The sequence below is a fragment of the Plasmodium chabaudi genome (assembly GCF_900002335.3).
Source record: "Plasmodium chabaudi chabaudi strain AS genome assembly, chromosome: 12".
In the NCBI taxonomy this organism is placed as follows: domain Eukaryota; phylum Apicomplexa; class Aconoidasida; order Haemosporida; family Plasmodiidae; genus Plasmodium; species Plasmodium chabaudi.
In genome coordinates, this window is record NC_030112.2 from 432,563 (window position 1) to 448,088 (window position 15,526).

At 22.2% G+C, this 15,526-nt stretch overlaps 4 protein-coding genes across 4 annotated transcripts; 3 read left to right on the forward strand and 1 right to left on the reverse strand.

Annotated features, from left to right (window-relative positions):
• Window positions 1–680: 680 nt before the first annotated feature.
• On the forward strand, window positions 681–7,046 carry PCHAS_1212700 (conserved Plasmodium protein, unknown function; the record flags this gene model as incomplete). Its single annotated transcript, XM_016798840.1, has 1 exon — window positions 681–7,046. One exon carries the CDS (start codon window positions 681–683, stop codon window positions 7,044–7,046), a length of 6,366 nt encoding a protein of 2,121 aa, XP_016654206.1.
• A 591-nt stretch (window positions 7,047–7,637) lies between these two features.
• On the forward strand, window positions 7,638–8,667 carry PCHAS_1212800 (conserved Plasmodium protein, unknown function; the record flags this gene model as incomplete). Its single annotated transcript, XM_733912.1, has 3 exons — window positions 7,638–7,882; window positions 8,041–8,271; window positions 8,556–8,667. The coding sequence occupies 3 exons, from the start codon at window positions 7,638–7,640 to the stop codon at window positions 8,665–8,667; spliced, it is 588 nt and encodes a 195-aa protein (XP_739005.1).
• Window positions 8,668–9,391: 724 nt separating this feature from the next.
• PCHAS_1212900 (conserved Plasmodium protein, unknown function) lies at window positions 9,392–11,291 on the forward strand (the record flags this gene model as incomplete). The annotated part of the gene is made up of 4 exons (XM_016798841.1): window positions 9,392–9,460; window positions 9,629–9,716; window positions 9,878–10,709; window positions 10,913–11,291. The coding sequence occupies 4 exons, from the start codon at window positions 9,392–9,394 to the stop codon at window positions 11,289–11,291; spliced, it is 1,368 nt and encodes a 455-aa protein (XP_016654207.1).
• Window positions 11,292–12,142: 851 nt separating this feature from the next.
• On the reverse strand, window positions 12,143–15,259 carry PCHAS_1213000 (translation initiation factor eIF-2B subunit delta, putative; the record flags this gene model as incomplete). The annotated part of the gene is made up of 1 exon (XM_016798842.1): window positions 12,143–15,259. One exon carries the CDS (start codon window positions 15,257–15,259, stop codon window positions 12,143–12,145), a length of 3,117 nt encoding a protein of 1,038 aa, XP_016654208.1.
• Between the last annotated feature and the right edge of the window lie 267 nt (window positions 15,260–15,526).

Sequence of the window (15,526 nt, forward strand, 5' to 3'; positions counted from 1 at the left end):
CAAAATATTGCTTAAATTGTTTTAAAAAATATATTATGAAATATGCTATTTTTAAATTTGTTCAATACATGCTTATAATATCGTTTAATGATACGGTCTGAAACTCTCAACGAAAAATAATACCAGATCGGTTGTTTTTTTTTAATAAAACGTTTTCGTATCATGTGTAATTTATTAAGCTTATATTGAAAAAAACAGTATTACTTATTTTACTTTTGTTCTCTTATTTTTTTTTTTTTTTTTGTCCTCACACATTGTGCTTATATATGTATATATATATAAGTAACGAAGCGGTATGTATGCATATGCTTATTTTTTTCATTCTTTTATTTTACTTTTTTTTGTAATTTAATTTGCATGAATTATAAACATATGTCAAAGTAACTGGTAAATGGATTTGGGGTGCTCCCTTTGTATATTATTTTTGTAACAGGCTGTTACAATTTTTTGCAACTATCGCTTATATATGTATAAGCATATAAAATGCCTGAATGCATACATTTTGTGGGGAAAAATAAATATATTATATATACATATTTGATGGTGGAATTTATTAATACCTAACAAGTAACAAAGAAATTTATGAATATATAAATGCATGCACACACCAAAAGTTCATGAGTATACATACACACAATATAATTGAAAAATAAGACAAATTAATTATATAATTAAAAAAAATGAAAGGCTTAAAAGGAAATACTAAAATGATGAAATGTAATGATAATATAGAAGATAAAAAAAAAACATGGCTAAATAATTTAGATGAAAAAGATAAATCAAATTTAAAGAACGTAGGTGGTAAAAGCATAAAAAATGCAGCATTGACATTTTTCAAAGAGCATAATATTTATAATCGTGAAAATATAGAAATATTAAATTATTTTTGTCAAGAAAAATTGGATGACAATTTAGTAGATGAAGAGATAATCGAATTTTTACAAACTGCATTTTTTTTATTTGAATATTTTATTAAAGTAAACACTTTTAAAATAAATAAAAAAGAATTTATTGAAAATGTTTGTGATTGTTGTAAAAGGATATTATTAAAAAATATTATAAAATACGAAAAAGAAATATTAGACTTTTTATTAAAAAATTTAATTAATTTTATTAACAAATATTCATTTTCCTTTATTTATCAATCATTATATAACATATACCAGTATCAAAACAAAAAATTTAGAAAGCCAAATGAATATAGATATGATAATTTAAGTTTTATTCTCAATATTGAATCTGTTACTGTAAATAACCAAACGCTTTTGGTTAATAATAATGAATTTTTAGCAGACACGTTACTTTTATTAGATGAAAATGATGAAAAATATATCAAAGAAAAATACTCTACGATTAGGGGAGTTTGTGAAGACAACAATAATATGAACTCTAGTAACAATGGTTCTTTTGATATAGATAGGCAATATAACTTCATAAGTAATGATCTTATGAGTAATGAGACTGGGTCAGGTGAATTAGAAAAAGACGACGACAAAGAAGATGACGAATCGAATGATGGGACTGGAAAAAAAACAAGAAAACGAGCAAGAGCAACTAGAAAAGGAAATAAAAATAATGTAAAAACATCAAAAAAAAAAGATACTATATTAAAACAAATAAATGATGATTTATCAAACATTCATAAAATAAATAAAACAAATGGAAACTATATTATAGACCAAGAATTTGTTTGCCTATATATGTTTGTATTTTTTAAAGGTTGTTTTGATAATATTAATTTTTATTTAATAGAAAAATTTATTGAAAATTATTATATGAATGAGAATAAAGAAAATATTTATAAAGAATTGTTTTTATTCTTATTTTTAATATACAAAGACAAAATGCACAACATTGTTAATAGAATATTAACGGATACAATAAAGAGTTTAAATAATAGTGAAAGTATAGATATAAGAACACGAAAAAAAAAAAAAATAAATAGCGACGATAATTCATTAGACACAAATTGCTATATTTCAGATTGTTTATTTTATTATGAATTGTTAATAAGTATAATAACATATAATAATTTGCAGTATGAAAATAATTATGAATATTATATAAACATTCTTAAATTATTAAATGAAAATGATAATTTTCAAAATTTGTTTATACATTCCTTTTTTTTCGTTTATATCAGTACAAAAGATGTTAATATAAGAAGTATGCTTTTAATTAACTTTGTAAAATATCATTCAAAAAAGCATCACAATTTATTAAAATTACTTAGTCAAATAAAAAATATTTTCGCATTAATATATGATATAAACAGTAATAATATTATATATAACATTAATACATTTAATCAAATGTCTATTTCAGATTTTATGTGTTGTAGCAATAACGACGAGTTAAAAGTTAAATATAGCTACCTTTTTCATATCGCAGAAAATATTATTATCGATAAATATATAGACTTATTTTTTAAAGAAACATATTATATTATTAGTAGAATTAATCTCAACTATTTTTGTCACGCCACCAATTTATACCTTTGCATATATGACAAAATTTTTAATAAAACAATAAATATTATATATGAAAATGAAATGAATTTAAATGATGAAGCTTTTAGTGCGTGTAAAAAAATATTAAAACCTTTTCTATTTATCTATGTAGAATTATTTGATAGTTTAACACAAAAATTAAAAAAAAATATATTTGATGACAAAGTTATGTTCTCATTTTCCTTTATAAAAAAATACCTTTTAAAAAACATGTATGAAAGGACATACCTACAAAAAGATTTATTTGGTGTCATATATCAAATATATTTTTTTATATACACACTGAAATATAAATTTATTAACTTTTTAAAAATATATATAGAAACAAAAAGAAACATAAAAGACAATCTAGAAGATTTTCTCAAACTAAAAATCGAGTATATAAAAACGAAGAAAACAGATGAATTAGAAATCGATCAAATGAATTATTTGAATATGAATGACGATGATGATTTTATTGAAAATGCCAAAAGGGAAATTGCAGATAATAATAAACTAGCTTGCCTTGATCAAGAAGAATGTTCAAATCCTAAAAAAAATAGTGATAGCGATATTGGCGATGATAGCAACAATGAAGATGAGGAAGACAGTACGGATAGTGAATATAGCTATTCATATATGTATAATAACAAACGAAAAAATAAAAAAGAAAACATAAAATCTCAAGAAAAAAAAATCAAATCAAAAAAAACTGTAAATAAAAAGGATGAAGATAAAAAAGAGAATAATAAAAACGATAGTGATGAAGATGAAGAAATAAATAAAAATTTAGATGAATATATGTTGATGAATATTGGACAAGGAAATGATTTACCATGTAATCAAATGGAAATGAAAAAAATTAAAATAATTAATTTTTTTCAAAAACATTATCTTTTATTAAAATATTTTGATTCTAATGTGGAGCAAATATTAGAAGAATACTGCACAGACGAAACCCTCTCAAAATTTTCTTCTAATACTTGCACATTAGAAGGGAATAACAATAACATATTTAATGGAATGAAAGATAATGGTAATAATACCAAAGGTGGGAACTCAATCGGAAAAAATAAACATATAACTGTAAACCCTGAAGATAAAATAAGGTTTATTAAAAAGTTAAGAATATTTTTTGATAAAAATACAACTGTTGATGAAATAATAAATAGCATGTTTATAAATAATAAAGATAATGTTTATAGCAAGATTTTAAAAAATAATTTGATAATAATAAAAGAGTTCAAAAATCTAAGACTAGATGTAATTTATCCTATTTTTAATGCTAGTTTAGCATTACTATTTGACGATTTTTATTTTTTCATTATACAAAATATAAAGTTAGTGGTCGAAGAAAAAGAAAGATGCTTTTCTGATTACAAAATTTTTTTAAATATATCTTTTATTTTATTACACATGTTTGCAAAAGATATTAAAATTGAAAAATATTTAGTTTCGATTTTTTATATGTTAAAGTTGTCTCTTAACAAATTAAGATCAATCGAAATTTTTGAAGAAAATGAAAAAGAATCTTCAATGGATATTATATATAACAAAGATGAAAAAGCTTTTAGAAACAACATAAAATATTATAACCTTAAAAAAGAGAGCAACATTTTTAAAAATATATCAGAAGAAGAGGCAGGGCAAACATCCTTAGAATCAAAAAATAAGGATAATAGTTCATTACATAAGATAGAAGAAAAAATGCAATTACATCAAAATATTTTATATATTTTTTTAAAATTATTACAAAACATTTTACGACAAAATAATTTATATTACAATTTTAAAAGTATAATATATGATATACTATTTTCAGAATATTCAAATAAAAAAATCGTATTCTCATCTTTGAAATGTGTTATAGACAGATATAAATTAGAGGAAGTATACAAATATTGTCTAACGATCTTGAATTCTATTACAGTAGAAAAAAATCATATATTATACAATATAATAAATAATGATAAAGTATCTTTATTAGAACCCAAAATAGGTCATAATGATTCAAAAAAAGATGAAAGCGATGATGATAATAATACAAAATCGATCAACGAACAAAAACAGACAAATAAAAGTATAAAACAAGTTAATAAAAATAACACTCAAAATTATAGCCTTAATAAAAGAAAAGGTAATAAAAAAGATCAAAATGGTATCTCTAATAAATCCAATAATATGGACAAAGAAAATAATTCTGAAGCCGAAAATGAAACGAATGAAAATAATGGGGAAAAAACAGATGGTAATATTAATAAAGGTCGAAATAATCTATTGTTAACAATTTTACAAAATACGAATGAATTGAAAAATAACATTTTTGATCCCAAAAATGGAAAAAATCCAAAATTGTCTTCTCTTTATATAAATTTACTTATATTATATTATGTATTTTCACAAAAAGCGAAATATAAAAATCAGAAGAGAATATATTATAATTGTATAAAGACAGACATAAGCAATTGCTATAATATTATAAATAAATTATTGTGTATCTTTTATCATAATTATAACTTAAATTTGTACTATCATAAATATTTAAAATTCTTATGCTTAAAAATTTTTAAGAAAATATATAACCTATTTTCAATAAAAGAAGTAGACCTATATATCGATTTTTTGAAGAAAGGAAATAAAATAGACGACAAAATATATGATGATAAAAATATAAATGATATAATTTGTTTAAAGAATGAAATAATATCTTTTTATGAATACATATTAAATGAGGAAGTTGAAATATATACAAAAAAAAATGGAAATAAAATAAATAACAAGATAGCTATTTCTGAGAATTATAAATTTTATTTTGTCAATAATCTAAAATGTGATAATATTGTATTAAAAAACGACAACTTTATATTTATGATTAATTCATTATTATTTATTTTTAATATAAAATATGACAAAATAACATTTTATAAAATCGTGTCTATAATTTTAATGGAAAAACCAGAAAATCGAAATTATATTTTAGAAAAAGTTATATCATCAATAAAACACTTTTTCAATTTAAGTGATATATATAATAATTTAAAAAAAACATTTAATAAAAATAATCAAATAAGACTACCAAATTATATTGAAAATCATTCAATGCTGCTTTATATTATTAGAACAACGATACTCATATTTTTATTAATTGATTATAATCATATAAATAAACAAGACACTGAAAAAGAAGACTATATAAGCTATAATTCTTTTAAAAATGATTATATCAAAAAAAAATCTATAAAATATTATTACACTCAATTAAACTTATTACTTTTCAGAGTTTTTTATAATGAAAAAAATATACCTTATTTTTTCAAAATATTCTTTAGCACTTTATATTTTATATCATTTAAAAAAAGTGATGAAAATATAGTCTACTTTTTTGAAAGGGTATTTGATCATAGGGAAAATAATCAATTCTCTTTGGATAAGGATGAGAAAAGTGTCGATTCAGTGATAGAGGCATTGGCTAATAAAAGACAAGATGAAAATGCTTATTTATCAGAAAAGAGTGATGAATTAGAAAGTGATGAAAATATTGATGTGGGCATCGACAATAAAAACATTAAAACAAAACATAATGCTAAGAAAAACAAACAAAATAAAAAGTATAATGAAAAAAAACAACCCTTAAAAAATAATAATAAAAAACGTAAAAAAAAATCTTCTGAAAGTGAAAGTTCAGAAGAAACAGACGAAGAAATATTATTGGAAGATTTCAAGAAAGACTATCATAAAATTTTAAGAAATAAAACACAAAAAGAAAAAGCAATTCCAAACGATTCTAATGAAAAAAAATCCACTAATAATAAAAATTGTAATAACAATGATAAGGATTATAAAAAAAGAGCTGCTATGATCGAAAGTTCCGAAGAAAATTCTTCAGATTCAGATGTATCATACAAAATAAACCTAAAAAATAACAAAAAGAAAAAGACTAATAATAAGAAGAATGCACAAAAAGAAGATGAACAAAAGGAGGAATCCAACATAAGCTCAAGTGATGAACAAATTGTAAAAGAAAATGATAACGATGATGAAAGTTCCGATGTTGAAGAGAAAAATGAGGAAATTAAGAAACAAAGAGAAATTGAATTACAAGCAGAAAATGAAATGATACAAAATAATGAAAACCCATATGAACAAAACACACATCAAGAAATGGAAGATCCAAATAAAATTTATAGAAGTTACCAATTTAATGGATCTTTATGCTTAAAAATTTTTAACCATTTTATATTTTTGTGTAAAGGATATCATGAAGATTTGGAACTAAAAATATACAATGGAGTAGTTACACACTTAAAGGAAAATAATAGTGATAGAGAAAAACTCAAAAAAATTATAAGAAAAAATTATAATGAATATAGAAAAAATCCTATTAAGTATAAAAAAAAAATAGAATTACTCAACATAATTGAGACGAAAATTATTTTCCTTAACTTTATAAAAGAAAATTTAAAAAAAAGAAAATCTCTTATTTCAAGAATCAGTGAAGTTAATCTGAATATTTTTAAAAATAAATCCATGTTCCATATTGAACTGGATTTAATATAAAAAAAAATACATATATAGTTGCAAAAGAAAAATTAAACGTCTCATGTTTTCGTTTTTTTTTTTTTTTTTATCTGTTACACTTTTTCATTCACTATTCTTTTTTCTATTAAACTTTGTAATATTTTTCAATTTTTATATTATTAATTTTTTAAAATAACAAAAATTACTGTGCATGCTTATGTTATCCGTAAAATTGTTACGAATAACTTTTTGTATCACAAAAGCATATGTATGCTCTTGTGTTTTAATCTTTAAAAGACTTAAACTAAATTAAAAAACATTCTTAAAATTAAAAAATAAAATTAACATGCATTTTTTTCATTACCAATGATATTTCACATTTTTTTTTACGTATTTCTCAACGAGAGCTGTAAACCAAAAATGATAAAAAATAAATGAATAAGCCATAATATTTTTAAAAATTAATTCCTTAAAAAATGTATTTTTATTTTTAGTTAATTTAACCCTTTTTTTGTATGACTTTCTTATATTTATATTGAATATATATAAGAATTTCAATTTTATATTACAACACACAATTTTCAGGGTTAATATTTATTCCCTATCTGTGAATAATTGCCTATACATAAAATGAAAATATTAATATTTGTTTTGTTTTTAATTTTTATTAAAAATATTATTTGTGAAATTAGGGAATTAAGTTTTCACGAATTCGAGCGAATGCTAACAACAAATAATTATCATCAAAACAAAAATTATATATTAGAGAATAAAATTAATTACAAAAAATCCCATGCAATTAATGATTATTTATATTTAAATACTGACAACGATTTTGTTCTTTATCTATATGCTAAATGGGATGCCGATTCAAAGTATAAATATATGTGTGCATATACATTAGCTAATAAACCAATATATGCCTTTCCTATGTTATATCCAAATTGGCACACCCCTCTCTTTATCTTATTATATATATATATATATATATCTTTTACTTACTCATTTAATATGTATTTTTTACCTATTTTAGTAATCTAATAACAGTTTTTAGAGAAGTAGCAAGAATAATAGAAGAAAAAAACCTCAAAATTCCCTTTTATACTTTTAATGTAGACAATGCTAAAGAATTTTGCAACTCAATAAATGTCACTTCCCTTCCATTGATATTATATGTATCATCTGTTCATAAAAAAAAATATGGTTCCTTACTTCAAAAGACCTTAATATCAAGTAAAGACATAAAAATAGGCAACGCTTTCAGGTAAATAAAGAACATTAAAAATTAAGAAAATTCATAATGTTTACCTTAAAATGGAGGAAAATTATTGTATTTTACATAATTATATATATAATAAGACCTTAAAAAATGTGCATATACAAATTCATGGTTTAATTATTCTATAAACAAGTTGTAATTTAAAAAGATGTGCAAGTATATATTGCTATATTTTTGTCCATTGAATTCGTTTTTACTATTTATTATTATGCGTTGTTGCAAATTTTAAATAATTTATTTAAATGGTTATTTGCTTATTATTACCTTAGATATGGTGGAGATATGTATTGCTATGATTATATAGTGGAGTGGGTAGAAGTCCATCATTACTTTTCAAAGGCTCTTTTATTTATGAAAAGGATTTTTATGAAAAGAGTATAACAGATCCAAATGAATAAATACTATACATACATCTATTTTTAACTTTATTTAATTTTTAATTTTGTTTATAGAATTTTACTACCATGAACAAAATATTTGTTGACCATTTATAAATAAAAAACTAAAACTCTATTTTTTTTATTGTGTTTGATTTTTAATTGTAATAAACATTGTTTTTTTAAAATGAATTATTTTAAATAATTAAAATGTGTAAAGTTCTGTAAATTTATAAAATATAAATTTATTTTTATACACTTTACCCGGGTTTTATATATTATGTATAAACATAAAGTAATATATCACCATCAATGGTATGGAATACCAAATTTCCTTTTATTTACTTTCGAAACTATTTTCTATGCATTATTTATATTCATGCATACATGTGCATAGAAAAAAATTATTGCACAAAACGTTGTATATAGGGACAATATTATAATTTCACTATTACATATTATAATATTTTTTCTATTATTTTTGAATACTCCCAATATAACATTTTTATTATATAGTTTTTTTCAATTCTATCGAATTATACAAATTATAGTAAATAAGAGTAATTTTTTTTTTACAATATTTCTAATTTATCCTTGTAATGATTCCATTTCGGGGGAATAGCATATAAAATATAAGACACTTGCTTATATTATAGAAAAAAAACATAAAATAAAAACATCAAAATACAGAAAAAGGAAAGAGAAAAGATAGAGAGACACACCAAAAAATGAAAATATTGTATTTGATTATACTATGTTACATTACTTCCTTTAGACACTTTCATTTTTGTTTAAATGTATGAAAATATGAAAATTAATTATTTCTATTTTTATTCAATTAAAATTATATGCTTTATTTATGTACTATCATTCCTTTATGCATTTCATAATAATGAAAAAAAATATATGCATCCAATTTTTTCCTAAATTACACATATATATTTTAACTTTTCAATACTTCTTAGAATAATGCTGTCGAAAATAATGAAGGGTCACAAATATTAAGGAAAAGACACCGCAAAAATAATAAAAATGATTTAACTAATGTAATAGGTAAACCTCAAAAGGAATAAAAATAAGCAATAAATTATTTGAATAATATAGTCATAAAATCACTATTATGTGCGCATATTATATTGTCGATATTGTGATATTATCCTAAAATTTACTTATACAATTGATCCTATGAATTTTTGTATTTTTTATGTTTATAGACTTCTCTTTTATAAACACAAGTAAAGAGGGAAATAAATCAGAACATCCAGAAGATGAAAAAAACAAAAATAATGAACACGTCGAAAATAAAGATAAACAAAAAGGAAAGGATAATCATGATCATGAAAAAAATGAAAATAAAGATAAAAAGACAGACAAAAAAAAAGATGAAGATGATGATGATGATTTTGATATAGATGATATTGACGACGATGACGATGATGAAGCAGATGAAAAAAAATCCTCAAAAAAAGAAAATAACGACAAAAATAAAAAAACAGAGGAAAAGAAAAATGATGACAAAAAAAAAGACGACAAGAAAAAAGATGATAAGAAAAAAGAAGATAAGAAAAAAAATAAAGACGATGATGATGACGACGATGATAATTTTGATGAAGAAGGTGGTGATGAGGAGGATGAGGATGAAGAAGATCAAGAGGATAAACCCCCCAAAAAAAATAAAGGAAATAATTCAAAGGATGAAAACATTAAAAGTAAACATACTGAAAACTTAAAAGCTGAGAAAAAAAAAGATAAAGAAATAAAAAAACATAAAAATAACGAAGATATTGATAATGACCATCAAAAGGAAAATCACGATAATAAGAAAGATAATAATAATAACACAAGCCCAAATAATAATCATCATGAGATTAGTCACAACGAAAACAACCAACCAAAAGAAAACTCAAACAATTCAAATCCAAACCATTCTGAACAAAATCATAATGGAAATATCGGTATGCCTAATGTAGTGGGAGCAATGCATCCCATAGCTGGAGCTAATTTTCAAAAAAATGACAACACACCTATTACCCATCCTATTAACACGTACGTACATTTATTGCCAATCTAAAACGAGCATAAACATATGAAATCATATATATGCATATATCTTTATCATATAATTGTCATTCATCTGACACCTTAGACGGTGCCCTTCTTATGTTATATTTTTTCGTTTTAGTAAGACATGCAATAGTTTTATTCTTAATTATTTATTAATTATTATACATTTTTATTTCTTCCCACAGGATATCAAGTGAAAATATAATTATTCCTGAAGATATTAAGAAAGACTTTATGAAATTATTAGCAAACGTAATTAAACTTAACACTAAAGATAGTCCACATCCTTCTAATCAATTTATAGAGAATAATAATCCAATGAACCCATTATTACAGAATAATCCTAACCATGAGCATCCAAACAACACATCATTTATAAAAAGCATATATTACCATTTCAAAAATCATTTATCATATTACGTAATAGGGACGGCAGTTTTGTTTATTTTAACATTGATAATTCAGGCTTCAAATGTAAGTGATGATGATAATAAAAAAAAAACAAAAAAAATTAAAAAAGATAGGAGTCAAATTTCCAATTACAGACGAACCGTTGAGTGCTGATAGATACAACTCTAAAAAATATACATATGTGTATATATATGTACGCAAAGCAGATACACTTATGTATGTATGTTTACATGTATAGACAATAAAAAATTGTATTTTGAACGAAATTTTAAACTTTTATTATACGCTCATTGTGAGTATATACAATATAGACAATTTTTAAGGGTTTTTTAACACCCTTATAGTTATATATATTTATTTGTATATGCTTACATGTATATTATTTTATTATTATTTTTTTTTAGTAGAACGAATCATAAAACTGTTTATGGGAACTCCATGGGTTACTATAATATTGAGTTTTATTTATCTTTTTTTATTTATTTATATACATAATTAATTACAATTTTTGCATTTATAATTTTTTCTTTTTTATTATCTGTTTGCTTATGAAGCCATAATTTATTATTGTTAATAATATTTTTGTTTTTAATAGTGTTTTTGTACAAAGTTTTAAAATATAAATTGTTATGCTACTATTACATAACATGTTTTTACTATAATGAATTTTTTCAGAAGAAAAAGCATTTTCCTTCTCGTTTTTTTTCTTTTAAATTTCGATTTTATATTTTAGACACAATAAAACTTTTGTTTTAATATTTATTAAATAAAATAAAAATGAAATAGAAACAACCAAAACAAACATCATTAAAAATTATATTCGTTGGATACTAAAAAAAGAAACACGATCTAGATACATGTATAATATATTATTAATAAATATCATATGCATATGTATTACTTATATACAAAAAAATAAATGAATGTTATAAAATAAATAGGTAAATATACGGATACACATTAATAAATAAATAGACGAGTGAGGGATAAACACAATGAAAATTCTAAATATTATTTTGAATAAAAACGTTTAAGGAGTTTTTATTTTCACTTGTATATACCCCCACTTCGGTAACAATGTAACTAATATAATTAAGTGGAGTGACATCATTACATATATTAGCTACATAAAATGATTTATCGGCATTTGTTTTTATTTTATCAATGTGTGATAAAACAGAACTAAATAAATTTGTTTCGTTATGCCTATCTATGCATATATTTTTTATGTTTAAATTTCCAATAGATTTACAAATGGAATCACAAACATTATTACATGGAGTTCTTTCTTCTTCTATTCCACTGTGTTTTATTTTAGGGTTCGAATTACTTGACGGCATATCTAAATAATTTTTAAAATTAATGAAATAACTATTTTTTTGTTCATAAAATGTTTTATCATTTTTCATATTATAAAATTGTTTATTTTTTTTATTCACATTTTTGCAATCATTTGATACATTTGTAATGTTGTGCTTGTGGTTAATACATATATTTATAGTTTCTACTTTTTTATTATCATTTGATTCATCTACTATTTTCATAATGCTTTTTGTCGAAACAATTCTTTCATTACTTATATCTTTAACTGTGTTTCTGAAAAATGGAGTTTCCTTTTTTTTCAAACCAGATGTGCTCGAGCTTGTTTGGTTTGCATTATTTTCTCCTATGCTAATTTGATCTTTATTCATTTTATTAATGTTTATTTCTTCGTAGCTATTTTTGTTCATTATTAGTGTATTTGTTTTTTCGTCTTTAACAACTTTTATAAAAAGGGATGTTTTTTCTTCTTCATGCAAGGCAAAAATATTTTTTTTTAATACATTGCTCGATGTTTGATCATTTTTATTTTCTATATATAGAGAAGATGATTGATTATCATTAAAACTTTGAATATTACTTTTCTCAAAACTATTGTTAACATGCTCACATTTTATAGATGCATCATTATATTTTGGAGACTCATTTTTATCACATATATTATTGATATTGTGTTTTTTTTCATTTTCTTTTCTTCGTTTTTTATAAAATTTATTGGGGGTTCCCGAAGAATAAATAATAGGCGGTTTTGGACAGTTAGTATTTTGTTTCAAGCAATTTGTAGCTTCTATGTAACTTTTGTCATTTATGTTGCTAAACAATATTTGATTCGATTTTATGTCTGGATATGATTCTATAAAATTATTAAGTTTTTTATTAAATTCTAAGCTTGAATCTACTACAATTTTATCATTTTTTCTTATAGATGGTATATTATTATGATGATGTTTTGAATTATGATAATGATGTAAATATATATAATCATATACATCTATATTATTATTTATGTTATTCATACTAAAACTATCTATAACTATTTTATTACTTATTTTATATGTTTCACAAACTATATATACAGGAACATTATTGACCTTTGAAATCATGCAAATCATACTCGTTCCTGCATAACCATATATATTATTATGCATAATAGAATCAATACCTAATAAAACCTTAGTACATTTTTTAATATTATAAGATAAGCTACTAAGTAATGTATATGTAACAGGTATACCTAATTTTATATATAATTTTATATTGTGAGAATTTTTATATGGTTCTGAATCTACTAGAAAAATTTCGAACGTTTTCCCTTTTTTTTTTGCATTTATCATAGATATATATATATCATAATCAAATGTATATATTAACAAAACATCCCCATCTTCAATTATATATTCTGATACATAATTTGATATATTTATAGATGGTATAATTATTTTAGTTCTTATATAATTATTAATATTATTAATAATGATTTCTTTTATTTCTTCTAAAACATGTTTACCTATACTTTCTGTTACCATATTTTTAAACCATCTAATTACTTCTCCCATACTTATACTATGCTTTTTACACATTATAATATAATTTATCTCTTTATCAATCACAATTTTCATATGCCTATTAATTGGCTCGTAAGGGGGTAGTGTGTAATCCTTTATAAAAGATTTCAATGCCATTAGCAGATCAACATTTCTATGGTTATGTGTTGTATTCATATATTTATTAAAATGTATTCCTGTTCTTAATATATTAGTGTGTATTTCATTTTGATTAAGATCTAGTAATATTTTATCATATATAGTTGTTTTATCAAATACATCAAAATTATATAAGTCTAAGTAATTTATTTTATTATCATGTAATAAAAAATTATATTGCTGGATACTCGACAAATTTAATTTCCCACTTAGGATATTAGGAAATGGACATGTACTAAATAAACTGGTTTTATTAGAAGGATTGTTTTGTTTGTTACTATTTAAATTTAATTTTGTTTTATTGTTTATCGTATTTGTTTTTAAAGGGTCATATATTATTGTGTTTTTACTTTCTTCACAATTTTCTCCTTTTTCATTCTTATCATGTTTAATTTCTTCCCTTTTTATTTTATTTTTTTTTATTTTACTATCATCATCATCTCTCTCATCTTCATTTTCTTCTTTTGCATTTTGCACCGACACCCCCTTTCCTTGTTCCTTTTCCTCGGTATCAAATTTAACACTTTCTTTATCTTTGCATGTGTAGGAATGGTCCTTACCCACGCAATTATTTGAAATAGCTTCATTGCTTTTATTAATATGTTCGAATTTGTTGTTGCTAGTGCTTGGATTTGAAATATTATTTATATCGTTTTTTTTGTCCTCTTTTGCCACCCCACTCTTATCTACCTTTCTCCTATTATAGTATAAATTATGTTTCAAGGGGGCAATTGGTTCATCATCAATATCATCACTTTTATCGTTATCTTCATATTCTTGTTTCAGTTTTAATAGCCTATTATAATATAATGGCTTACATATTAAGCATCGATGCTTTGTGAAATATGGGCATTTATATATATTATTAATAATACATAAAATGGAATAAAATATTGTACTTTTTTCATTACAAGGTTTTACAAAACCTTTAAATAATGTGTGTAGAAGAGTTTTTTTAGTTGGGTTTTTATTTAATATTGACACTTTAACATATTTTTCGCTTTTGGAAAAATTCTTTTTAAATTTTTCTTTATTTATTGTTCCACTCACTTTTTTTTTTTTTCTTTTAGAAAAAGTTAAATAAAATTTATCATCCATTTTCTTCCATAGAAAAATGAATAGTAAAAAAAAATCGAATTTTTTTGAAAATGTTAAATAATATGGAATACAACAAAATGAATAAATGAGGGTACAGTAAATTATATATATATCCAAATATACATATAAAATCTATATTAGTCAATCAAATATATGAGAAGCCAATTCCATAATTAAAAAAATTGGATATTTATATATATGTTTGCATGAAAATTCAAAAGCAATAGCCACATATCTAGTATATACATTTTTCTAATATATATGTAT